The 27,848-nt window shown below is 43.4% G+C and overlaps 2 protein-coding genes across 3 annotated transcripts in view; both read left to right on the top strand.

The window, feature by feature from the left end:
• Positions 1-125: 125 nt before the first annotated feature.
• On the top strand, positions 126-15,331 carry slx9 (SLX9 ribosome biogenesis factor). Its single transcript, XM_076723042.1, has 6 exons — positions 126-421; positions 646-766; positions 9,746-9,814; positions 12,800-12,974; positions 14,719-14,784; positions 14,891-15,331. Exons 1-6 carry the CDS (start codon positions 227-229, stop codon positions 15,015-15,017), a joined length of 753 nt encoding a protein of 250 aa, XP_076579157.1. The 5' UTR covers positions 126-226; the 3' UTR covers positions 15,018-15,331.
• Positions 15,332-22,690: 7,359 nt separating this feature from the next.
• Positions 22,691-27,848, top strand: part of LOC143315794 (double-stranded RNA-specific editase 1-like) — a 49,279-nt gene continuing 44,121 nt past the window's right edge. Inside the window, exon 1 of one of the 2 annotated variants that reach the window (XM_076723221.1) lies at positions 22,691-22,925. The gene's annotated coding sequence lies outside the window, so the exon portion shown is untranslated. The remainder of the gene's footprint in view (positions 22,926-27,848) is intronic. The other variant, XM_076723222.1, reaches the window with a different exon arrangement.

Below are 27,848 nucleotides of genomic sequence, written 5' to 3'. Positions count from 1 at the left end.
TGAATATGTATAATAAAACCACAGGTACCACAGGCAAAACAATCGTTGAAAGGAGCAAAATGAAGAAATGTGTCATTTAATTTGAAGCCGAAACACGTAACTTCCGATCGCAGTATAGCGAACTTGATAACGTCACACGCCATCGACACCGGGGAGCATCAAAACGAGTGGCTGTATGAAACACATTAGCTTGAGTTCAATATAAAGTTCTCTAGGCTTTATTAACATGGTGGGAAAAATAAAACATGTCCGTCAGAAGATTCACCAGCAGGCAGTGAAGCTTGACAGGCCAAGCAGCCTCACACAGCCCTCGGACTCTGTGTTATCTCAGAGTTTAGTGAAGCCTCCTGCGTTGGGACCACACACAATCGGTCCTCCACTTCTGGACAAGAAGAGTGACGCGTCGAAAAACGTTAAACAGGTGTGTTATAATGAATAAATAACGTCGACGTGATTGAACGAGAGGTGAACAAGCGGCACGTTGATTTCAGGGTCATTCTGTAAAATTAGAGTTTTATTTTGAAGGTCTAAAACTCCAAATGTAACCAAAACAGCTCGTACTTAATTTAGAGGTCTTAAGTTACAGGATGAAAACGATGGATTTTTGCTTTGATAGTCTTGATAGTCCTGATGTACCCTCCTCAGGTTCTGGCAGAGAGCTCCTTCCCCGCTGGGGTCTTTGCTGGCACTAAGATATCTCAAGAGGCCCTGGTCCAAACACTGACGTTTGAGAAACCTCCTGATGTACCTGTACCTGCTCAGAAAGGTAAGTGTAGCTGGAAGATAGTTAGATATTTAGATATTTAGTCTGTTAGCTCCTCATTATGTCCAGTGCTTATTGTGACTTTGTGTTTGTGGGGACTGTTAAAGGGGGACAGACATCATGACTGCAGCCATCTGTCACAGGAGCAATGTGTACAGTGTGTTCAGTACAGTGGATTTACCTTAGCATTTAGTTGGAAACTGCTATCTGTTGCTGTCGAAAATGATGCTACAAGAGTGATGAGAGCGGGCCGAACAGCGAAACAGTGAGTTGAAGCTCACTATGTACTGTAGCTCTGAAAAGCAAAGGTTTTTATACTTGATTCAATTTTGCAGCACCAAATGGAAAATACCACAGGGCTGCAGCAGAGCGCTAATGTACTCTGCTGCAGGAAGGAGTGCTGGCTGGAGGGGCCCGGCCCCCTGCAGAGCCTGGCCTTGTTGGGAATAACCACAGTGGGGTTGTGCATGGGCAGGAAAACTCTGGTGCACGTTGTTGCACTTCTGCTGTATCTTCAGGGCGGGAGCAACCAGTCTGTCCTCCAGACTCAACAGATGCCTGTGCAGCTATGTGTCCTGCTGGCAGCGCTGATATGTTGGGTGAAGTCCAGATGTCATTTTTGTCAGGTCCCTTTTCTGCAGCATGAGGCTGGTGTCGGTCTGGAAAAGGCACAGCCTGCACCCGGGCCTCTGGGTGAGGATGTCCAGGCAGTGGTTGGTCTGATGCAGCCTGGAATCACAGTTACAGATTGTCATTTGTCAGATCTTTAATCTTGTCCATGATCTTGTCCATGGTCTGGGATCTTGCTCAAATCATTGATTTTTATTTATTTATTTTTTTTTCTGCATGGCATCATCTGTGTCGCGGTGCTGACGCTCATGGGTATTCTTCTGGTAAACCGCACGTTCTCCCTGAAGGAAGAAGAGTCCTTAACGAGGTTATCAGCATTCTGCTTTATGTTCCTGTTATAGCTCATGTAGCTTGTCTTGTATTCACAAACTGGGAGCTGACTGGGTCGATGTCATGAGTTATACATTTGGTCGTGAGCTTCTCTCAACAGTCTGCCAGCAACTGAGCGTGGATCTCTTTCAGACCGCTCGGTTCATCCAGCAAGATGCAGGTCTGCGACACACCTTAGTTTCAGTATCACCACCAGTGAGGAAACAATACAACCATGAGAGTTTTTGGTTCCTGACTTTCTAGAATATAAATGTTTTTTCTATAAAACATTTTTCTCATGGGACAATAGATACTTAAGTTCTGTATATCCCCTTTTTCAGTTGTTCCACAAGAAATCTGTTGATTTTAATTATGTTGTACTCAGAAATGATGCTGAAAAGGCTCTTCCAGAGTGGAGTCGTGACACAGTTGCGTCGCCTTGTGGCATTGCTTTCTCTGGCCACTAGATGGCGCATAAGACTTACACTTGTCCTCTCCATGCTCCAGCAGCACCACAGCAGACTACAGTAAAGGCTTTTTGGGGGGATTTCTGTGGCACTAATTAAGACTGCTGGAACATCTCCTTCCAGCTTTGGAGCAGCAGCTTCAAAAGGCTGGCATAGAAATCTGAGCAGAACTGCTGAAGAACAAAAAAAAATAAGATAATCAAATGGATGAAGGGCAGCGGTAGCAGCTCTCTGTGACTGGGGATGTGTCTGAAGAAGGGAATGATGGATGTGGGCCTAGTTGCTAAGCACGCTGTGCTGCATGAAGCCTCACCAGACAACGGCCTGCTGCTATTTATAGAGCAGGCGCGGTATAAATTTAGCTCATGCATGAAATCAAGGTTTAGCTGCATCAGTGTTTCCTTGCTTCAATTGGAAGACACTGAGGCTGGTACTGCCTCAGTTTAAGGCCACTCTTCTTCTAATATCTCACTCTGATGAGCTCCTGATAACTGAAACAGGATATGATTCGTTGTAAATTGCAATGAGTCAATTTTTGAACCAATGTTTTGGATTTTTAATCGGTCACTTTATCGTAATGAAATAAATAAAAGTTTGCATTGCAGGTGCTTTCCAACGCTGCTGTAGTGTTTTTCTTTTCTGTCTGACAGCCATTTAATTCTATCCTATTTCCATTCTGCATGTCAGTCATGGCCTTGAAATCTGCTTTTTAAATAATTTCTATCTTGATAAATGCTTCGAAATTATTAAACGGTTGTTAAATTGCTGCCACTTAGAGAGACTAAGATGCAGGAAAAAGACACAAGTGAGGGAAATGTGGATGCAAAGACTGAAGACGCAACAGGATTCGATTCTATGGTGAACAAACCTCAAAACACATCCTGACGCCGCCTGCTGACACGAATATTTACCAGGGGTTTGGGGTCCTTTGTTATATGCTCCACAGTCAGGTTGCAGTTATCGTTATTCACAAGGGGACCACAGCGGTTTGTACCAGAGGTCATATTTATAATAAAAGGCCAGGATATGTCATCCTGAGCCTTTAGTGTAAATTCCTGACTGTGGAAGTTGATCAGACAGGCCCCACGGTCTTTTGACAAAGCGCTCAGCCTGCAGTCTCATTAGAGGTATCGAATCACTACCAGACCCTGGAGGGAAGACCCCGGCTTTCTTTATTCTGAGGTCAGCTCCCTACAGACCGCCTGCCTGCCCACATCCCTCCTCTCCTCTTCCTCGTCCTCTACCCTCCACATCTTTCTCCTCTCATCTCATGGCCCTTTTTTCTGCTCCCCTCCTGCATCTTCATCAGCTATTAGACCGGACACTGAAAAATCAGAGTTTCGATTATATCACATACGTCTACCTGTCAGCTCTCCCGTGTTCTCGGTGTTTCTGTGTGTTTTGTGTTTTACCCGTCTCTGTTGTTTTCCCCCCTGTTTGGTACAAGGCTGATGGGCCAATTTGCCCTTGCAGAGCTGTCATGTTTACTTGCATCATTATAACGCGACTGCGTGCATCAGAGCATCAGAGCATGCAATGGAAGTAATGGTGATCTGCGTGTGAAACTCAGCGATGCTGGAGAGATGGAGCGAGTTTCTGGGTGAGAAACCAGATAGTTTGGGGTCCTTTGGTCAGGGTGGTGGAACGGTTTAGAACTGAAATGGTCAAACTTTGAGTTTGTAGTTCGAACGCCAGCCCAGCAGGAGGTTTCACTGAGACACTGTACATCTATTGATCTGTGTCGTGGGCTGAACTGTAAATGCGTGAATTCTTTTTCTCGCATGTTCGTTTGACCGTGAAGGCATATAGGCAGACAGAAGGCTTGTTATTGGCTAAAGCGAGCAGCAGTACAGCTTCACACCTCCCTGAAACAGAAAAGTCATGACATTCACACCTTATTAGGAAACGACTCTGCAGTCATATTTCATTGTCAGAGACACTGGTCCTCACTGGGTGCCGTGAAATTGTTCTGACGATCCATTATTCTGCTTCCCTGTGTTATTTTTTTGCCCGTCTATATTCCACGAAGACCCACCCCTATTCTGCCTGTGATTGGCTCAGACCCTGATATTTTTTTTTTTCCAAACAACCATCGAGCGCTAACCAAGCAAAGGACACCAGTCAATCAAAGGGACATTATGATCTCTCATAAGTATTATTATTTATGATTATATTAATATCTAAATTTGGATTACATGTCACAATAGAAACGAAACAGAATTTTTCTTTTATTTTATAGCACTTTCATACTTCGTTTGTTTCATTTAAAATAACACCTGGTTCTGGTCCAGTTTTCTCTCCATCATTAAGAATAAATGTAAGCGTAAAGCCCGGCCCAGTTTCCTCTCAGTTTCTTGTCATCTCTCCATCTCCATTTACTGACCTTAGACTGTTCGATAGTACTCACTTCTCTGCCTGTCTATAAACTTCTTCGTCTTCTTCATGTGCCTACCCCCACCCATTCGAGCCAAGCTGTCAGTCCAGGCCAGAAGGTGCAGGAAGGTGAAGAGTCTGAGCAGGATGTACAGTCTGTGGATGTGGTCTGGGTAGGTGAAGGTGTAGCCTCCAGCCAGCCGTAATCACAGCTATCAATTTCATCTACCAGCGGGAAGACGATGCCCCCAGTGGGATCGGAGTGGTGGTAAAGCACCTCCCCGTTTCCCCCCCCCTCCATAAACACAATAGACACCCCCCACCCACTCACGAGAGATTAGATTTCTCCACCTCAACCCGCATTTGTAGTCAGCAGCAGATGCCTATCTTTGCCTGTTTTCCTGCTGCAGCGGCAGCAGAAACACTTCTGTTGTTTAGCACTGCGGTGGCAGATAAAGGCCTGCCAGGATCTCTTGAGTGTGTAGACTGTGGGAGATAATGTGCCTGTCTGAACAGCATCCACTGACACCCCAGCAGATGGAATATGTACACAGCACAATTCACACACTGAATTCAACTCTCAGTGTTCGGATTTTAATTGGATATTTTGTTGAAGCGTTGGACATTGAAGCTCATTAACAGAAAATTTGGTTCTCAACAAACCTGAGTGTTTTTTTTTTTTGGAGTTCTTTTGTTGACAAACTTGGTTCATCTCCAAGTGTTCAGCATCATCGCTCCACTGATGAAATGTTGGTGGGTCAGTCAGTTCACCACTTTGTTCCAGTTCCTCAACTATTGGGTTGATTGCCAAGATATTTGGTACATCCATGATCTGCAGTGGATGAAGTCTACTGACTTTCTACCAACATCATCAGGACAAAAGTTGAGTTATGACCAAATATCTGCAGAACTAACAGCATTCAGCTGTGTGCTAGTGCTAATTAGCAAATGCTAGCATGCTAACACACTGAACTAAGATGTTGAACATGGTAACCATTGTAAACATTCGACACATACGCTGTTATCGTGAGCATGTTAGCATGCTGATGTTAACATTTAGCTCAAAGGTCTCACAAAGCTGCTAGCATGGCTGTAGCCTGTAATTCTTGTTACTTCCTGTTATTCTTACCCCGTAGTTTTGTTTTGGCTCAACCAATCAGCACCAAGCGATGAATCCCTGATGCCATTTTTAGTCAGCTCAGAAGCTGTGGCTGTGCCGGCTCGGAGCAGCTGTTTCTCACGAAGTTTCAGAGTTGTTTGTGGAAGTCGACTCATTTGGAGCCATTTCTCAGTCTGTCATGCAGCTTGGTAGCTGGTCTTTACAATCTGTGTGGTTCTTATTAGCTGATGAGTAATGTTGTCTTCACTGACAGGAACGTTGCCTCGAATTACAAAAACAAGATCAAGGTTGGAAAAAGCTGAATTTATCTTTAATCTTGTACTTTGATAAGACTGTCTGGGGTTTTCTGGCCAAGTTCATCCTTTGATCGAACATCCCGTCTAGACATGCTGTCAGTCATGTCCGCTAACACTGAATGCAGCCGCCTCTGTGAAACTGAATTTATAAACTTATAGCCCTGTTAGAAAGTCTGGGCCATAATACATGTTTTAGCATTAAAAACACATCACTGATTACCATGAACACACATGCATTATACTTTGTTTCGCCGCTTACACTCTCCTGTCCCAGATACTCACTGGAGCACCAAATGTGGGTTAATCTGCTGTTCAAAACAAATAACGTTTGATTAAAAACTACAGTGACCAGCTTTTGACACTGCGATGAAATGTTTGTACTGTATTTTGAAAGGTTTGGATGATTTCATGGTATTGTTGATGACAACACAAACGCCAGCCTTAACCATTAGACATACATGCAACACTGTTTTTTTTAGCCTCCTTAAGTATGAGGAGACTAATACTAACTTATCTCTAATTCAACAAAATCTGAACATTGCAGTGGACATGTGAACAGTGAACGTCTGATATGTTGCTAGTCTGGTATGTATTTCTTGCTTACAGTAGACTGACATAAAGACTGTAGACATTTAGATGATATCAGAAAATATTCCAGCTGCTGCTCTCGTCCTCATGCCTGAATTTGGGATATTTGGGATCAATAGGCCAGCACACAGCCATTCTGCTGCTGCTGCTGCTGCTGCTGCTGCTGCTGCTGCTGCTGGGACAGGACAGGGCAGGACTCGTCGCACCCTGCTGTGCACATTGAAGTGACACGTGACTTGTCTGTTGCCTCTGACCTTTTGAACTCCTCTGAGCTGGAGCTGACGCAAATCAATTGATAGAAACAAGGCCAGGCACGGCATGGCATCCTTTAGTTTACACAGCACTCAATGCTGAGGTAAAGTGAACTACAAAGCACCTAAGAGAGATGTTTGTTTCGAAAATGCCTTGCAAATTCTTCCGTTTTGATGGTTTGAGAGTATTTTTACGTACGGATAACATTCAGATACAGCTGATGTGGCGTCATGTCGATGTATTTTGAGCAGAGAATGTTTGACTTTGCAGTAAATGTCAGATTAAATGTCAGGTTTTCTGGAGTAGATAGGAAAATAGCAGATTAAATGGATGTGCTTTATGAAGGCTGGTAGTTTGAGATTAAAATGGTGTAATTTCCATTTTTCATGCTTAAAACTCCAGTGCACATGCTGTCATGTGCTCTCGCTCTGTCTATAATGAATATATAATCAAACCCACCATGTCAGAGGTGACCCTGCCAATATGTCGTTTTCAACAAAAGGCCAATATTGACCCACATATATCAGCAAACCAATATATCATCCTAATTGTAGTGTATGCTCTCACCCTCGGGCCATTCTCAGAAATGGTGGTCAAGGTCTTTACTGCATTGTTAATTACAGTCATTGCTTTCAGGCCTCTGGATCACACCATTGCAATCCAGCGCTTCATTGAGGGAAAGGCTCATCGATCGTCCATCTGTTCGCACACAGAGCCAATGGCTGCAGTGCATTGTGCAGGGACTGTTTTGTTTCATGATCTAAACCCTCGGATTAACAGTATCAGATCATTTCAAGTACCATTAGTCCTCAAGTAGTTCTTTATTTACTGATGGAATCCAAAGTGTCATTGATTCTGCGTTCTGCACCATGTCGTTGAAGTGTTCCCTTATATCAGCCTGACCTGCATTACATTTTCACTCAGTGAGTGTGAGCTCGTGTGCAGAGTTTCCATTGGTGCTGGTCCGCATGTCCTGGACGTTTGCAGTGTCCCAGACAGACGGAGACCAGTCAAATATTATCTGTGATGATGGACCCTATTTCCCCGTGCTTTTGTGTGTAAGCAACTAATGGGGACAACAGTTTTTTGAAATTGGTCCAGTATTGAGCGAGAGAGGGTGAGATGGAGGGCAGAAATCAGAGACGCCTTCCGCATTACGAAGGTAAAAAGCATCACTTCCTGTTTTGTACCCTGCCTGATATTTGTACCATTAGTATCACTAAACTCAGGGGACAAAGGCACAAGCAGGAAGTCGTACAGTCGGAAAAACACCGTCATGGGTGTTTCAGAGCAGATAAGAGAAAAGCCCAGTCGCCGATGTTGTTCTTGGTGTGTTATTTTCCATTTTCCTCATTCCCCATCAGATTTGCCCCCCCACCCCACCCCCACTCTTAGCTGTTGGTGTGTGTTTTGTCACATCCTCACACCAGCCATGTTGTTTTATGATGTGATCACCATCATCTGTCAGCGTTACTGTGATGAAGAGCAGACAGGGAAGTGAAGACTGAGTGGCGCTCCATTCCACCGTGCATATATCTTTCACCCCTGTGTCATTTCCAACAACTGCTACTTTTTATCTTTCTTAAAACTTAGAATTAGATGTCAGTAGTTTATAGTATACAGCTGGAGCACTGTGAGATTTGGAGCAGAATAGTATTGTATTCATTTCACTGTATTTCACTCACACACACACACACACACAGATTGTCACAGTGTATCTGTGCCACCCAGGCTTCTCTTGCACCCGAGGATGTCCTGACCACAGGGAACCTCAAGGTGGCTTTGCTGATAAAATGACTTTCCCTTCCAGCCGCGGGATGTTCTTCCCACAAAGGGGGGGGACACAGATACGACTGGTGCGACCGGCTCTAAGTTTTCCATTTCTTTTCCATTTTGGAAAGGAACTTTTGGTGTATTCTCATTATTAAATCCATTATTTAGCCCGTCAGATGATGGGATGAATAATTGGTTGTAGTCTGTGTGTGTAATAGGTGCCGATACTGAGCTGGGGTCTCCTTCTCCTGCTGTCTGTGGTCACCGTCACTGTGTTTTAACGCAGTTCATCAACCAACGTGGCCCATAAACACTACGAGTTCAGCAGCAGTCATTCCCCCGCTGCTGTGCTGCAATGATAAAATCATCATTTTCTCACTGGGAGGTCGTCTGACAAAACATAAATCCAGGTTAATGACAGCAGCTGCACATTCGTCTGCACTGACAGATGAAACGAGTGAGCACAGAGAAAGTTAGAGGTGACGGGAAGTCGGTCTTAACTTCACAGCCATGCTGCCAAGTTTCTGGTAAACACTCTGTCCTGTCATGTGCAAAAGCTCTGGCAAGTGGTGGAAGATCCAAATTTGCTGCATCGCTTTATTGACTCAGTAAAGAAGAATGTTTATATTTGTTTTTGAACACAGAAATGCTTAAAATCAATGAAACTTGAGACACTCACAAAGATTTTAAAGTAAGTGCTAATATTTTAAGCTTGAAGCTTCGTTCTGACCTTGTCTCGATGTCCACTTCTTCATCAGCAGATTCAATTTGCTCCGTTATCATGGAGATGGCTCTGTTGACATGCGAGCTCACTCGCCACTGGGATTTCATCCACAGCACTTTGAGGACGCCTCGTCCATGAAGGCTTAAAAGTGAAGCGGGAAATGCTCCTCAGGTCTCATTGGTCACAAAACCTGAGCGTGTTGTGATGCAGTCTCTCACTGCTGTCACTCAGGGAGGGGGTGGAGAGGGTGGAGGCTTGCTGCAGCTTGCAGCCAAGTCATTCCCTCGCCACCTTTGATGTATCTTTAACACATTTATGAATTTGCCTCTCTTCATGTTTAATTAGAAGCTTCTCCCTCTGCTGAGTGGAGCCCAGCCGGGTTTGATGTGTGCTGTCACGTAACTATGTATATATGTGTGTGTGTGTGTGTGTGTGTGTGTGTTTTCACAGGCCCAGAAGAGAAGAAAGTCAAGTCAAAGAAAGAGAAGATGAAGGAGAGGAGGGAGCGATGGCTCAACAGTGAGTTTATATCAACACTCAGCACTTAAGTAGGAATGCACACATACTGTAATGGACTGATACAGGTTAGAACAGAGTGGTAGACATTGTTCACACTTTACCATATCAGCATTTACTTAATGGTATTACATTAAAAATACCTTTTTAACCCTCTTGGATCGCATCATATTGTTCACCTATTTAACAATAAATGCCAAAAAACAAATTTAAAAATCCATTTGTATCCTTCTATGTGTGCTTAAGTTGACTTGAAACCAACAGTCACTACATTCAAAGGTGGATATATATGTGCTCTGTACATTATAACCAACATTTGCAAGGAATTGCAACGGAGTTTTCATTTTTGGGAGCGCAAACACACTCTAAAAAGTTACTTTTCAAGGCCATGGTGTAACACGATGATTTACTTTTTAATGGCAGGAATTTCTAATGTAATTCATTCATTTTAAAAGTAATGTTACCCGACACTGGTCTTGTGTATTTAGCTTTCCATTCAGATTTCCCCCTCATTGTCCCAGTTCAGAGCCTGCTGCTGAGTCTGGCAGTAGGAAAGACATTTTCAGGAGATTTACATTTCTTCCCATGAGTATCAGGTGATTGGCAGTATATAGAGAAAAACTTGACACCAGCTGTGGGATATATTTAAATAATGGGTTGATGGATTATTTATCATTGTGGCAGTGAAGCTGTGATGACTGTATGCACAAATGGGGATAATGGAAAGAAGAGGTGCAGCCTTAAAGCTGGAGATGGTAACGTTGGAGAGACCAGCATGAGTAAGCTCGACTTTTTTAAAGTATACAAACCTAAAATCTCATCCCCGTGCCTCTCTCCAAAGCCACCGGTGAGCTGCTGAACAAGAGTCCGTCAGCTCAGGGAAGGCGGCGTATCGTCACCGCTGACCATACTCACAGCTGTCAAGCTAGCATGTTCTAGCTGGCAGCTCATTGATTAGCTAGCAGAAGAAAACAGGACATCATCACAGGTTTTCCAGTATATGTGTGAAGCAATCAGAGACTTCAGCTCACACCACCGTCATCGTATTGTTGACATGAAAGCTTCGAATAAAGATTCGTTTGACCTGCTTTTGAAGCTGCAGCCTTGATTGTCATTGTGAATGATGACTACTGGTATCTTCGCCAGTTATTCAACACTTTTCTGGCCGACGAGTAAGTCACCGAGTTTTGGGGCTTTTTGGCTGACGGTCCAACTTTGAGTCTCTCTGTAATTATAACTCCTCTCCTCAACGCCGCCAACATCATCGCTGCCGCCATCATCTCCCATAATGACGATCAGGCCTGTAACCGTACCCTTCTGCTGAGCCAATCAATTCCTGGGTAACACAACACATATCCTGTTCAGGCGTATAATTAGGTGCTAATGGCCGTGCGACTCAATCTTGCTGAAACCCAAGAGCTGCTCCATGGCTGACAGTTTTCAGGAATTGGAAGAAAATTAGAATGAAATATTAGCTTTTTCAGATCATGGACTCTGGGTCGGGACAGTACAGTTTGACCAGAGGGGAGTTTTCGAGACTCTTGCCTGTATTTGAGGATTGAAGCCTGTGAGTGTAAACAGTTTGCACATTAGCCAATGCTTTTCTTTGTTTTTGATGCAGGTGAAAAGGCACCAGATATGTTTTCCATATGTTGACTCACACCAAAGGACAAAGGGTCATGAAATGTAGTCAAAACCTTGATGCTTACTGCTGATCTCAGGCATTTCAGGAGCTCTTCTCACTGTAGATCAATGGTCATTAAAATATCTAATATTATAACAGAAAATAGACCCATCTATTGTCAGTAATTATTAAAAAAAATTGTCCACAAGCAGCTAATCAATCACCTGTCAACCAACAAAGATTTCTACTGCTCTGGCTTTCGTCTCAACCACACTACAAAGACAGCCTTGGTCAACATTATTAATGATTTAAGAATAAATCGTGACAATGGTAGAGTTTCTAAGTGAGTATTACTGGATCAAAGAGTGGCATTTGACAATATTGTTGATGATATTTTATTGGGGAGACTTGACAGGGGGTTGGTGTATCAGGGTTAGCACTGGGCTGGTTTTTATCATAGGACACAGGACTGGGATTGTTTCTTGGGAATTTTAGCTCCAAAAATAAAATGTCATCTCGTGTGGTGTTCCCCAAGGGTCAGTTTTTAGGCCCATTTAATTTGCACTTGCTGCTTGTGAGCCAAATTATCAAGAAACACCATAATTGTGTGTGTTGCCATAATATTGCTAATGACACGCTGTGATATATTTCCCTGTCTGCTGATCTGAACCCTCCTGACACTCTGTCGGAATGTATCACAGATAGTGGTAGCTGGTTGACTCGTAATTTCTTACAATTAAACAGTGAAACGATAGAACCGAGTTGTCACAGCGGTCTCTGGAAAGCGTGACACAGGTCAGAAATCTTTGTGTCATTCTGGAGCCTGAACAGCATCATTAAAACGGATTTAATGATTTTTATCCCAGGGAGGCACTGCAAAACTCATCCATGCTTTTATTTTCTCAGTCATTTGCTTGCTGAATTATTTTATTTTCTTAAATGTTTATAACTCACGTGTTTGCTCACGCTCTGTGCGTCCACCTGGAATGAAAATGTGCTCAATAAATAAAGTTTTGCCTGCTTGCTTTGCATGTTTGTGATATGATTGCGTTGTGCGTGTGTTTAGGACCTGATGAAAGGCTTTACATGAACAGGCCTTTGTTAAACACGAGCAGCAGACTGGAAAATGTGTTCCTCATTTCACCAGACCTTTAAATTGTTACATGCTTCAGACTGACATTTTTCTGGAAGTGGAGTTCTTTGTGTACCAGATGGAGACCTCTTGCCCTTCACTGACATCCACTCTTGCTTCACTTCTCGTTGTGGTGTTTAGCTTGGATGTAACTCGCCCTCTCTCTCTCTCTCTCTCTCTCTCTCTCTCTCTCTCTCTCTCTCTCTCTCTCTCTTCCTCTGCCTCCTCTCAGAGATCAGCTCCATCAAACAGGCCAAGGAGCAGCAGGCCGCTGAGGCCCGGAGGCAGGCCACACCCGTGGTGGGAGACATGAGGCCGCTGGCCGACGCCCTGCCGGAGCTCTCTCAGCTCATCGCGCCCGCCCCCACAGCCCCCACTGCTCGCCGCAAAAGCAGGAAAAACAAAGCGTGAGTGCCAACGCGCCCGCTCTGGCAGGCATCAGGTGTCAACATGACAGTTGTTAGGAATTTTCAAGTGTGTTGCTCCGTAATTATCACATTTCTTTTGTCCTTGAGAAAGAGTAAATGTGAGTCCAACACATAGACTTAGCAGCTGTGACGGCGTCAGTATCAGCAGACTGACTGATGAGCCTCCATCTGTTGGCTGGAGTCACACTGGTAGTAGCACGTTGTCGGATGTTTAATCAGCAAATTTTATTTGGGTAAAAAAAGCGCAGAAACCGTCCTTGTTTTTATCATAGCTCTGGAGGAGGAGTACTGAAAGATGAGATGTGTCCCACTTACAGACTGCACACTAATTCCAACACTAACTGGGAAAGTGATGGAATTAAGTAAAACAGTCAAGTTTTGCTGAAGGTGGAGGTCAGTCATGTTAAGACCCAGTAGGGGTGAAACGTTGCCCTTTTCAGTCTATTCAAGTTTTGTTGGGAGCTTTAGTCCAGCTTGCAGTCAGTCTTTGACTTTTTTCCCTAATTTTGAAACCAGTCAGACCAGTAGTTTAGAGTGTTTCACAGGTGTGAATACACCCTTGGGTTTCCCAACAGTGGCCCTGCTCCTCCATCGTAACGGCTCGTGGGGAATGGTCAGACGGTTCGATGGCTTGTGTCCACACTCGTCTCTGCTGTCAGAATGAGTCATTTCACATCCCCTTCAGGAAGCCGGATTAGCTTCATTGTCAATGCTTGAACAGGACCCGGGGTAATGAAGCAGGCCAGAGCGGCTCGTACTGTAGCTGAACCCGGTCTGGACTATTCAGCGCTCAGGCAGGTCCAGTATTTCATTGTCCAGATTCAGGATCCAGTAACGGGTCTCTCATTGAAAAACATCTTAAAGACATTCATAATTCAGAGCCTGCAGTGGAGTGGCGATCAGTGATAAGACAGAAGCAGGTGTGTTTAAAGGTACAGTCTGTGAATTATGGCGTGATAAAGGAAGGGCATCACATCAGTGAAAGCACAGCAGAGAAGCCATCAAAGACAGTCCTGCTTATCTGATGCAAAAGCCAAATAAAAAAAAAAATCACAGCAATCCGACAGAAAACATAAATCCTGCCCGGCTCAGCCTTCCACGATGGAATTTTTCAATTATCTCTCTTCCCTTTGGAGCTACGCCTGCCTGCAGTTCAATCCAGCTCTGCAGCGGAGCCGTCATTTGCGCGATGGAGTAGTTATACACGTGGTCATAAACGTGGTCGTAAACGTTTCCCCCTGCCTGGAGCAGAGGGCTCGTTTTCAGCAGGTCCTGCTCTGCGCTAATAAGAGATGAGCGGAGCGGACAGCGGCGCGCTGGCTGCAGCACCACCCACCATGGCTGTGGTTCCACATGTGACGCCAACCTGCATCTTCCACAAGGCTTCTTTCTGTGTCCAGCAAAAATTTAAAATCATCTTTATTGCCGAGATCAGAATCGCTGCGATTTACACCATCTCATGTTCTCATTGATGTTATTTGGTGCAGAAATAAAATCCTCATCGTGTCACCGATATAACTGCAAAGCATGACTAAAAGCACGCATGAATGGATGGATGATTTCATGCTAATCCACAGATAACAACACTGTGTGGTTTATTTGATGCTGTGCATGCTCGCAGGTCACGAACATTACATCAGCTTTACACCTGTAGGTTGAAGTGGAACGTCCTGTGTGCTGCATGTGAACATGTCCCTGTCTTTGTCCCGTGTCCTCCCTTCAGGCCGGTGAAGAGACCTGAGCCAACAGATTTCAGTCAGATGAAACAGTCACAGAAACGCAAACTCCTGTAAGCAGCTTTTCAAACTCTTTTCTTCTTCTTCCTGCACATTCAGCGGTGAAATGACCCTCTCCCTTAAAGGTCTGAGCGTGTGTGTGCTTCGCCTTTATTGCAGGGAGACAGAGACCAGCCGGTTTAGTGACGCAGTTAAGACCCTGTCGGCCAAAATGAATCCTCTGGCTGATATTGGTGAGCAGCTGAGGAAGAGGATGAGGCAGGAAGACGAGCAAGGCCCCAGCTAACAGCAGCGGCAGCAGCTCAACTCTGTGAGACTGAAGTCGTTCCACAGACGTTAACCAACGAATCCCAGGCGAAAGGTTTTGTCAGGGAAGCCCAACCCCGGTACTTCGTCAGGTTCGAAAGGAGGAAGTACCTGATATCCCGCCACATCTCGCAACCACTGACTAAAGGATGCTGCCGACTGCTCCCAGACGAAGAAACAAAGATGAGTGGCTTAAAGTGTAGTATCTGCTCATGCTGACTGTCATGGAGATCCTCTCATTTTTGTGATCCACCTGTCCTCTTCAGTAATAAATCACAGTACGTTTAACCATCAACTTCTACGCGTCGTTTCTATCCGCTGGATTTCAAACGTTGACTTTCAGCTGGCATTGGCTCCAACTCAGAACACTCAATAATCAAATGGTGCATGCACAAACCAATCTGCCTCGTTTCTCTCAACACCTACACAAGCGTTCCCACTCTTCTATTTTCAGTGTCTTCTCATTGTGCGGTATTCAGAATAAGATCAGCTCCCAACACTGAGTGACTCATAAGCAATAACCATAGCAACTCCACTGATCCATGTAAATGAACATCTTGTCAGAGTAACACTGAGCCGCAGAGTGAATGAAAATATTGTCAAACTGTCATCAGGAAGCATATCAACACGTGTATCACTGTAAAAAATACATGTGTACGTCAATGCAGACCTCAGATTTCATACTCGCCCTGATTTTTTTATAGTGTCCAAACTTCCTCCCACACGATGCCGAAGCCTTGAACTGAGCATCTTTAATGCAACAAACTGATTTTAATTAAATACCTGTGGGTAAATGAAACCTGTGTTTTTATTCTAATAATTCAGACTTTACACATAATTAGAAGATACTATCTCATTCGACAAGTCTGTCACTATGTTTCTCATTATCATAATTGGACTCATGACCTGCATTTTAAGGCCAGAAGTCAGTGGACTCCTGACCAGCATGCACTGGGAGTGTGTCTGTGGGAATTTGTGCCCACTCAGCCAAAACAGCATTTGTGAGGTCAGGCCCGAAGGTGTTAGTGGTGTTGAGGTACACAATTCTGACTCACAGTACTCATAATTTTCATGTTTTATGAACACGTTTTCTCATTTTTCATTTTTGTTTAGAACTCTTTTATTTTATTAACATGATTTCTATCATAATAAGTGTACGTAAGTCATAACAAGAAATGATAGGCCTTAAAAATCTATCAAATACATGTATTCACCTGCATATATGCACATATAACTACATACTTAAGCACTTGCACATATACTGTACACAGAAACATGCACAGAGTGTATTTAACGTAATGTATTTATGTGTGTTACACAAATTACATAATTTACATGCGACATCTGCAGGGACTCAGAGGAAGAATGATTAAATCCTTGGGAAGGGAATCAGATTTTCAGTCGCTCTTGGTCAAGTTTTCCAGGTCGTACTTTGCCTCTGAGCTCCTCTGCAGCATGTACATATGTAAAAAGATATGGAAGTGACCAAAAAAAAAAAAAAAAATCCCTCTGGAAGCCTTCGCTATGATTAGATTAGAGGTAAGAAAAACCTAATCAATACAAGGTTCAGTGCTGCTGTGGGCCATTAGGACTCATTAATAATGGATTCTATGGGAAGAGCACAGTGTCAAATTAAAAGTAATCAGAGCTCGTTGTTCACTACCTTCAACATGCACTGAATACAGGACGCCGTGGACGCGTTCCTCCAGTCTTCAGGCAGCAGAGACGTTTTACTTCCATCTCAGCCTCATCTCTCAGACAGGTGTGGACGTATTCTCTTTTTTTTTCCAATCTCCTTTGACTGGAGTGCTAAATGACTTGTGTTACTTGGCTGTCCTACATTCCTGCGATGCCAAACGGAGCCTGGCATTGAAGAGAGACTTGACAGAGACGCTCCGTCTCGTCACCAGCTGATACTCACTGACAGCCGAGGATGACCTAAAGTAAACACAGGAGAGAGAGGCAGGAAGAGGATTAAAGGACCGAGTCTCAACAAGACTCCCGACAGTCCAGACTCAGGACTAACGAGAAGTATGTTTGAGTGACGTGCAACAGGAACATGGCCAACTAAAACCAAAGACATCTGAAAGCACAGTAAACAGAGATTCTTAAGAAAAGCGTGAAAACAGAGGAGGGCCCTGTGAGTACTGTTTCTCAGCAGGGGCTGCAGTGTTTATGCAAAAGCATCTGAAACCTACTTGCTATTCATGCAGAAAAAAAAATCATACCTGTGGTTTTGCATATTTCGCCCATTAACAAAAAACCTGTGTGGATTTGACACGACTGCCAGCCGCTTGCCAAAGCACAACAGTCACATCTTTTTGAAGGTGATCAAAAAAAATGGGAGCCCACACGCCGCACAATACCTCAGCAACACATTTATTAGACCATCAAACAACGTTTCAATCCACGCAGGGGTCCTTGTCAGATCAAACAGGACCCGATGAAGACCTGGAGAGATCCCCCTGTGGATCCAAGTGTTGTTTAATGGTCTAATGAAGGCGCTGGGATGCTATGATATGTGGACTCTCACCCTTTCATCTTCATACCTCAGAGTTATGAAATGAATGTGAAGGGAATATAACTGTGTGACTCTAAACAACACATGTATTTGCATAGACAATGTTTCCTCCTGCAGAGCCCAGCAGCTGTCAGAGGGGATGTTTTTTTGTTTGTTTTTTTGGTGATCAGCAGTAGCAATCATTGCTCTTAAATTCCTACACTACGCTCACAAATTAGCAATCTGTGCTCTCAAAGTCAGGCATGGTCAGATGGGACAAGACGTTGCTGTTGTGCCACTAATGACCTTGTTTTGAAATGTGTGAGCGCAGTACAAACTAAAATAATTAAGACCTTAAAGAGTCAGGCTGGTGCTTTTCTATATTTTTGTGGCTGTCAACTCCAAGCCCATTGGTTCCCGCTGAAGATGTCCATCTTTAAAAGCAACTCCAAAATTCTTTGTTTCATAAATTTTCCCTAATTTCCGAAAATAGTTTTTCTCAAATGTGACTCAGTCAGGAGGAAATTGTCCATTTGTGGCTGTTTTAATCCACATTTGGTGCTCTGTGAGTATTTCTGGCAGCAGGGTGGTCAGAATAAACTGCAGCGTGTGTGTTCATGGTAACAGTGTGGCTCACTGATGTATTTTAATACTTTTTGGACAAAAATGGAGCAGGGAGAGAAGATTGGGCATTGATGCACATGCAATACTTGCTAGTAGGATCAATAACTCAAGCAGCAAACCCCTGATATTTTAGACTAATAATGCTATAAATATTTAGGGTTTTTTGGGGTTAACAACAATATTGGTATACCTGCTGTGGAGGAAGGGCCCAGGTTACATCGTTATTTAACCTATGTTACATGAATTCATGCGCATAATGAGACTTCATATTAAGTAACGTGAGCACAAATGATTCATTTAAGGTATTTGTGACTGTATGGAGCAGAGTCATTGTGCAGAAGCTAATCTTTTAATCACTGAAAATCGACTTGCACATGAAGTTTGACTTTATTTTGAAGGCAACACGTCTGATTGAAACTAACCTTGTCCTGTCACTGTCTCACAAACGTAACTGCAGCATATAATAAGTCCAGTTGGTGAGTAATTCTTCGTCCCATTGCATGTTTTCTTCAAACTGGCAGGCTCCTCTGGGCTGCACATTTGGAAGGACACAAGTTTTATTTCTCACATTTCCTCATCCTTCAAACACCAGAGTTGCACAAAGGGGAGCACGAACGGAGCGAAAGAGCACCTTTGTGTGTTTGCTCGCACTGATGTGTACATTTCTCGTGGCTCTGGAGTCCTTTCATTTCCACACCGTCTGCCTCTGTGATTTGCTCTGACTCAGGATCAGCTCTGCTCCCCTCGAGCTCAGTCACATATTTCTCATACATGACTCATCCATATCTACTGTGAGATGCTGGCAAACCCAGGAAAAAAAAAAACACTGATTTACACATCAATCTGAGAATTTCTGTCCACCTTGTACTTTCCAGATCAACACCTGTTTGATGAATAATAGAAGCAGGAATTTAAATAGTAGTTAGTGTTTTAATGACATTCTGCTGGTAAGAAATCATCCCGTGCCTCTTGAGTGGTGCTGGTGATTAATAGACGAAACTTTGCTGCAGGGCTTCCTCTCTCGCCTGGCTGCGTCCTGTAAAACACGGCGTACAGTAAATGAGTCACTGTGCGCCAGAATTAACCCGAGCACATGTCCCAGTAAAGAGGACGTCTGACAGAAAAGGCATTAAAGGTCTCAGAGTTTTTCGATTCCACCATGAGAATATTTCACGGCGTAGGAAGAAATTTTTGTTTTTCCTTTTTGCCGTTTAATTATGGCCTGATTATTTCCATTTGCTGAATTTGGAAAATTTTCTAATTGTTTCTGATTAAAATGATTAAATCGGAGGCACAGAGTTGCCTTATTTATTTTAACATCACTTAATTTTTTCATGCAGGCATGTCCAAAGCATCTTGCCACAACAGACAGATTCCTATCGGGCATTGTAGAAGATGATATGGGAAGCCATCAGGGAAGCACATGCTGCTAAACGCAAACACTTTGGATGATCCAAACCTGCTAAATACCAAGACCAAGACCTGATTGGACAGATTTCAGCCAACCAGCACCGTCCAGTTGTGATGCATTAACTGGTGTTACTGTGAAACTAAATGGAAAAAAAGGAAGGTTTTTAAATGGAATTTCCCAAATAAATCTACATTTATGAGTACATTGAAGAGACATTTCATTATTTATCAGCCTCTCTCATGAACAGCTCTCCGCCACAACGCCAGGGTAGCTTGTAATAGATGTAGAAATCTGTAAAACGTTAGTTAGTTAGTTAAAGCATGCCTTGTGCAGCAGTACCTACCTATAGCGACTGCAGATGAAACAACAGCTGGAAACATTTACGTTCAGTATGTCCCTGACATTCAATAAAAAGACGAAACATGCCGCCATATAAAACACGGCAACATGTCTTAGGAATGTATTTGATAGCTTTTGGCCTGAGAATAAAATGTGTCTTGACAGCAGTGTCCCAGGAGGATGAGGGTCAGCTGCAGAAATCTCAGCAGCTGCTCAATGGATTGAATATTGATGTACTGATCATGAACCATATTAACCGCTTGAAAATGTGTTCTGCTCATTCTGCCCTGTGGGACGATGACAAACAAGTCACCTTCAGATCTGCATCCATGTACATGTCTCCATGTCATTTAACCTTCGAAGGAATCATGATTATTCATTCATGCCAGTATATCTGTGTTAATCCTTATTTCCCATTTTGTTTCTGTATTTTTTTTTTCTCATGCTGTATGACGCCATCTTCCCATTGCCCACAGTTGGTTTATTTTTGCTTCCCCAGTTAACAGCAATTTTCCTAAACTCCTTAAATTGGATGCTTTCCAGTTGCTGTTGTAAGGCCATAAGCATCACACTATCCTTCAGGAGCCCACGTTGTGTTCAGAGTCTCTGATGTGCCGAAAATAACCTGCGTGGGATTTGGTTGCACTGCAACACCGACGCATTTAGACAAAAATCTAAGTTTCCTTAACGAACTAAGAACATGAAACAAAGCTGCGTGTGCTACGGCTGAACACTTGTTTAATGGGCCGACTTTAAATTGTCTTCATATTGTCTTTTGGTCCAAGATATTAATTTCAAACAATTGCTTGACTCATTTCTATGTATGTGTGGAGGTTTGTCAACATCTGTAACCTAAACATAACCATCTTCTGTGTACCTGCACATCACCATCCCTGTAAATCGCATCCCGACACTCAACCAATCACAGTGCAGCCTCAGCTTAGGTGGGCTCCATAACTGTGCAGGCTGGATACTGAGCCTTCTCTGAGCTTCATTTCTCTTTTTTTCATTGAAATCTTTAACTTCTACATGTTTTTTTTACACAAGGTATGTCCAATATTCCAAAAACTGAAAGACCAAATGAACATGCACGGTGTCCTGGGAAACAGAAACCTGGGAAAAGGACAAAAATAACAACAAAACAAACAGAAAAAAGCATTTTGAGGGTCGACTGGTCGTGGTTGGTGTCAGACTGTTCCTTAAAGCGTGATGTGATTCAGAGGAAAGTAAAAACATGGATAAAATATGACGCCCTGACAGAATAACCACTGCTGGCCATACTTAATTACATTTTGAAGCTAAAGAGTTTCTTCTATTTTCCTATCAAACTTCTATGGTGTAGTTAAAGCTCATAAAGGTTTATGATGTGTGGAAAAAAAGAAAAAAGGTTTTATATGTTTGTACATTTTTACATTCATATTCATACAAATAAAACTCACAGCTGTCCTGAACAAAACCCCAAAACAAGAAGCTGAACAGAAGAGGTCACAGCGCGTGTCATCGGAGGCCATGAGGCATGTGCAGCTCATATTTCTGGTTATCCAGCCTCCTGCACCACAACCGAAGCCCTCAGTGTTTCTAAATGATGTTTATGTGGAACATCTGAACTATTAAATTGTAATGAGTTTCCTCAAAGTCCAAATGTATGGTTCCAGAAGAGGCAGGAATGTTAATAAGTTCTAGTAAATCCAGATGTTGAGAGAGATGTTTTGGTTCACAGATTTCACAGAGCAACACGCTCCAAGTAATGCATCGCAAATTACAACTCTCACTGCATCTCTGTTTGTAATTCGACAAGCAATTTCATTCAATTGCTGTTGCCGTGCTGCTTCCCGGATAATTCAGAGTAAAAACAAAAGGTTTATTCACAGATCTGAGCCTCTGTAATAAGGTTAAACTCGATGAAATGTCAGAGAACCCTGGGGAGAAACTGAGCCATTACTGCCTCATAGTAAACAGAGAGAGAAAACAAGGTTAAATGGAGAATGGATGAGGAAAAGCGGAGGCTGTGACATAACCAGGATGTGCAAAATAGCTACAAAACATACTGAGATTGAAAAGAAAATCCAGTACAAAAATGCACCATAGATGCAGCATGACATCATCACTTTTAGTGTTCACCAGTTTCATTCCAATTTCAGATCTACAAGTGAATTTGACTAATATTATCTTAGTTTTGGACACCCCAAAAGATTATTAAAATATATTTCGAGTGTAAAATGAAATTAGAACTATGCCTAATAACGTCCCTTCACAGCTCAATGGTTCATTCTCACTGCTCAGAATGTAATTATAGAGATATTAAATAAAAAATTTTGGTTGGAATGTAATTAGACAAGTCTTAAATTAAAGCTTTTACTCGTGGATAAAATAAATAATTTATCTGTGGTGAGAATCCCTTCAGTCTTATAATATATTCAGTCTTATGCCTTGAATGGAATTATGAATATTTTGACATGATCATAAGGTTTAGTCTTATTAAATGATGTTTTCAAAACAGAAGCTCTTCAGCATGAACAGCACACAAAGGGTTTAAGAAGAGATGCGGCTTCAATTCACAGCAAGAATGTGTTTCTTAGTTGATTGTCTCATGTGAAGTGTTTCTGTGTTTTCCTCTGATGATATTTCTAAACCCTGAGTATTGTTAAACATGCCGTATGAAACAGTTTTTCTGTCAACAGTCCCATAAATGCGGTGTGTCCAATCAGTGTGTCCGCCGGTGCGTAATGCGCCAATGTAGCCTCATCTTTCCGCGCCCACCTCTTTCCTCCTGTCCAATAAGAAAAGGCAGCTTTTGGAGCAGCCAGGAAAGACCTTGCCTGGCTGATATTGCCCAGTATTTTTTTTTTTCTTTCTCGCTCCCTCACCCCGCAGAGCTACACTCCACCATTAGTGTGTTCTCCAGAGCGCTGTGGAGTTCGGACGCTGCAGCACCACCTGCGTCAGGGTCGGTTGACTTTATCAGAGATTTCTCAAACCCACTGACTGAAAACACCTTTGCAGAGAAGCTCACCGTAAGTACCCAGCAATGGGTCGCTTTTATATATTTTTTGCTTGAGTTCACACATTTGAGCGGCTGTCTTCAGTCTGCGGTCAGAACTCCGTTCCAAAATTTGTCAATTTAACCTTTCTCTGCTTGACGGTCTAAGCACACGGGTCGTGAAACACTGCACAGTGTTGTTTCAACAAATAAAACACACTGATTCAGACGGCGTGTTTACAAACTGAAGAACAGCTGTCACGTCGAATTGATACTTAATTAACAGGCTGACGCTTCTCACCACAGCACAGTCCCTTGAATTTTGGCGGAAGAAAACTGGGGATAAAATAGTTAAAGCAGTTGTTTTATTGGACCTACTGCTGCTATGTGTCTTGTGTGTACGCCGAATTGAAGGGTCAGTCCGAATGAATACGCTAGGCTTTTAAGATAATTTATGACAAGTATACCCTTTCTCGATAATCAAGTTTTTCTTGAATCTGTAGCCTATTCGATTAAGTTTGGCGTGACTTTCTCTGTAAGGCAAAGCGCAGCGAGCACGACTCTAACCGCCGTAAATCGCAATATTTGAAGAATCGCAAATTCTATGATGGGCTTGTTATTAGAATGAGCAGTATATTAACACGATTATTGTACCACGCAAGAGGACGCCGTGAAAATCTGCCATAAAACCAAATGTCAAAATCCAAGCGGTGCGTTCAGATGCAGCCTCTCCTGTCCTGGATCACACTAAACTCTATGACATCTCGCATCTCTTATCAGCAAACACACCTGGACTTGAAATGAAGGACATTTGCTGAATATTTAGACAGAGCCTATAAAGCCTTGTAATAAAATGTCACAATTAAAGAAAGAGGTTTGTGCAGCGGAAACAAACGATTAGAAAAGTTTTTCTCTTTATAGAAGCAAATGCTGATTGGTGTATGAGGAGTCGAGCCCTGATATAATGAGGCGTTAAATAAAGCTTTTTTTGACAGACTGCACTGGAGATTATAGGCTACATTTATGCGTGGTGATGGTGATGATGCAACAGTGGTCCCAAGCTGGACTGAGACCACTGAGAGTCAATGGTTTGGACCTGCATCCCTTAGGCCGCCAGTTGTTGCCTCACATATGGTCTGTTCTCACAGGTTTGAGTCTCTGCTTCCTGGTTCTGATGGAAATGTTAAAGCCCTTGTCTTATTTTTCACTGATATGTTTATACATGTTTCAGTCTTGCAAAAAAAAAAAGCTGAATTGTTCGCAGAAATTATTGCTAAAAGGTGTAATTAAAGCACAGTCCCTGTTATTCAGTCAGAAATAGTTGTTAAATTTGTACAGTCAGGACCCTTTTCTTGAAGAGTGGGTGTGTTAAACATACGTTTTCTTGGAAATATTCATATATTATGCATAACATATGAAAAGACTGTTCTTGTATGAAGACGGATCACCCTGTGCCTTTCCCCCCATGAGGAAATCTGCCTTTGGCTGCCACAGAATGCCTATTTGGCAAATTCATTTGTGCTGCGATTACTTCTGGCCTCTGCATGACTTGGCTCAACTTGCCGTGGGCTTTTTTTTTTTTTCTTTCTGCTCTTGTCTTCCACTTAGCCTACATGCGCAAAAATAGAACTAAAAAGGCGGATGACAGAATGCGTGCTCACTTCCGTGCATGTGGATTCAAAGTTGGTTCGCTGTGGCTGAGTCCGTGGGCACCTTTTAGTCAAGCTGGACCGGTTCTGTTGCGTTCATGGTGCATCACTTGAACAGAAGTCCAGGTTAGAACTAGAGCTGAGAATTGTTGGAATTTGTGTGGTTTGAACCTGATGCTGCCGCCGATGTTTGCATGTGGGTGAATGGACGATTCCACACCTCATGATTTACCTTCACTGTCAGCGCTAAGTGCCGGCGCAGGAAGCTGCATGTTTGTGTGTCAATGCAGAGAGTGTGTGTGTTCTGTGATACACCTAAATGTTTGCTAACCCTAAATTCATCTGCCTGAACCCTACCATAATTAGCGTGTGTGGATATTGCGTAAAAAATGTGAAAGCAGGCCAATGAATTACACTGGATGATTCCATACCATCAAGGTGGAGAGAGGGAACCAGACGATGTTCAGCACCTGGAAAAAAAAAAAAAATGCTAAGTATGCAAAATATCCACCTAGTGAATGTGCTGAAGGTATAAACTGAGTATAAAGTGATTTCATTTTTTTCTGCCCATCCCCTCTCACATATTAGACCTACTTAGTGATAGTCACTCTGCGGTATCTTGGACTAAATCCTGTGCCGAGCAGTGGGCTGCTGCGAGGCTCCACTCTCGGGGATTAGCAGGCCAGACTGGGTGGTCGGAGCATTTTGTAGACTGCTGAATCCTCTTTTATACAATTAATGTGCCTTCAGCTTAACCCCCCGTCTTACATGACTCAGTCAGTCATTTTCCGTAGTCGGCCGTGCATTCGGGTTCACGAGGACGCACGGGGGTGCTGACGAATGCAGACCACGGCTTGTGTGCTGATGTCAGGCTTGACAACGTTAATTGTGGCCATCAAATCAATTTGTGCCGATCACTTAAATCCTTTGGTATCATGCTGTGAGACTTCCCCTTAAATGTGCTTTGGTTGAGGCGTTCCTGCTTGAAGTAGAGATGTAAAAGAAGCTAACGTTCTCCAAAACACGGCCAAAGATGGGAATAACAGGGTCAACTTCAACACACACTCCAATGAAGTACGAGTTCTTTTCTCAAGTGTGTTTACATCCAGTCCTTTAAAAAACAATTTTAATGATCATTAATGACTGAATTAGTTGCAATGCTGTAATGCTGTTTTAAACATTTGCTGCAGTGTAATCGCGCTGTTCATAGATTTTGATTCTCTGAGTCTGGATCCCTATGGAGATGGACCTTTTCGTTAAAGAGTGAGATCCTTTTTGGTTAGTTCGAAGTAAACCTTTAATCCACCAAATCGGGAGCAAGGGAGAGAGGGTGCAGGCATCAGAGAGGCAGCAGGGAAAACAGCGCTGAGAGCCGGGACATGTTCACATCGAACTCTGGAATTATTCTCAGCAGACATTGTGACCGGGGAGACTTAAATACGTCGGACTTCAGCCTGGTATAAATGGTAATTGCCAGATTATGGAAACCCTGCTCCCGGTCGGCGTTGATGAAGTGACAGGTGACAGGTGAGATGAAGCTTTCGTTTGTGAGAGCTGTCCAGGAGTCAGTGGTCACATCCAGCTTGTCGGCCTCTGTTAGCTTGACTTTTGGCTCATCCTTCCTCTCCTCACAGTGTTTTTCAAAGCGTTAAGTCGCAGTAGCTCTCGACGGTACAACGCCCTGAGCAGCCCCCTGAACCCCTCACCCTCTACCACACTGACTGGCAGCAGATGGGTCTCGATCATAGCACAGCAGCTGGGTGACGGCCTCGGACCAGAGTGCGTCACGCTGTGTGTTTTGTGATTTGGCCCTCCCGTTGGCAGAACAGCATTGATTATGGTACATGGTAAAGTCTCTGCTCTTCTTTCCTGTCCTGAGTCCAGCTCCTCTGCTATTCTTAACCAAACAACTGCCCCCTCCCACCGCAACAATGCACCTTTGAACTTGACACAGAGTGGGAGCAGAGTGTCGAGGTGCTCGGGGATGTAGAAGCACTCCTCTTTTATCTTAATGACAGCCTCGTCCCGAGGCTGCGGCTGGACAAAGAGGAAGTGCCCTTATCTCAAAGAGGAGCGAGAGCCTTGGCGGAGGACAAGAGGCTGCACGGCGACCAGATCTGTCTGCGATCCTGAAGGGGTTTCATGATCACAGTGCGCCAAGGTGACTGTCCTCACAGCACGGCTCGTGTTTATTGTTTCCAGTGTGACGAGAAGAAGGAGGAATAATGTTTGTGTTTGTTTATCATTCAGTATAATCTGCCTCCATCCGTCCAGACCTCATTATTTTCCTCACCGTAAAGCAGAATGAGTCAGTGTTAATATTAGATCTGCATTGTAAGTCAGAGGGAGAACCGGGATGAGAGAGAGGAGCAGAATGCTGATGTTGCCGTGAAATCCACTGACGGCGTGGCAGATGGCTGCTAAAAACAGACTTAAAAATCACACCGTCAGAGGTGGGAATACGCTGTGTGCTGTGGAAACATGTTCAACCAATGTGATTTGATGCATCAGCAGCAGGTGAGGAGAAGCGAAAGCGCTGTTTGCCGGGTTGGTTCGGAGCAGGTTTTGGAGTCTAGTTTGGAGGATTTTTAAAGTTAGACTGTGAAGGAAAATACTCGTCCTCTCACAAATTGCTTAGATTTTCTTTCTCACTCAAATTCACCGCTCACCACATGTTGAAATCTTACAGAACGAACATGTCTGAGATGAGAAGAAATTCCAAAACAACCACGGGTTCTTCTGGAGGCCGGGATTTGAAGTGGAAAGAAAGAAAGGAAGCACTGTGACCACAAATATGTTCTGGTAGCACAAAAATCAGTTCAACATCCTGCAATCAGGCAGGCCTGAGACATTTGAAACAACATCTTTTATTGCTTTATAATGCCTTCGCTCTCTCTGTAACCTTGGATTTGGATTTTCTTTTTCTGTGTTTCACATTTAAAATTCTGCCAGTTTGATCAGGACGCGTCAGAGAAGTCTCCATTTGTTCGACTTGTCTCTCTCTTAACGTGGTTTTAACATGTTTTATTCTGATATAGGGGTGTTCTGATCATGTTTTTTTTTTTTAAAGCCATATGTTTATTATAGCACCTAAACTTAAAGCGCTCAGTGGCCTTGTGTTTTTGGGCAGCACTTCAGTTTACCTCCAGTTGCAAACTGCATCAAATGAAATGAAATGTCATGAACGTCTTGATCCATATCTGTCAATCTGTCGGAGTCTTCAGGCCTTTCTTTGCCTGGACAGTCTGGCCGCCTGAGGTTTGCTGCCTCAGTTTCTGAGACGCTGACGAATTCCCCGAATCATTCCT

This window comes from Chaetodon auriga, chromosome 23, assembly GCF_051107435.1.
Source record: "Chaetodon auriga isolate fChaAug3 chromosome 23, fChaAug3.hap1, whole genome shotgun sequence".
Taxonomy (NCBI): Eukaryota; Metazoa; Chordata; class Actinopteri; order Chaetodontiformes; family Chaetodontidae; genus Chaetodon; species Chaetodon auriga.
This window is presented reverse-complemented; position numbering and strand designations above follow the sequence as displayed.

Excerpts from the sequence above, each read along its gene's own strand:
- slx9 (XM_076723042.1), top strand. The coding sequence starts at position 227 with ATGGTGGGAAAAATAAAACATGTCCGTCAGAAGATTCACCAGCAGGCA. Across the intron at positions 9,815-12,799 it reads GAGGGAGCGATGGCTCAACA|AGATCAGCTCCATCAAACAG; the intron begins GTGAGTTTATAT and ends GCCTCCTCTCAG. Across the intron at positions 12,975-14,718 it reads AAAAGCAGGAAAAACAAAGC|GCCGGTGAAGAGACCTGAGC; the intron begins GTGAGTGCCAAC and ends TCCTCCCTTCAG.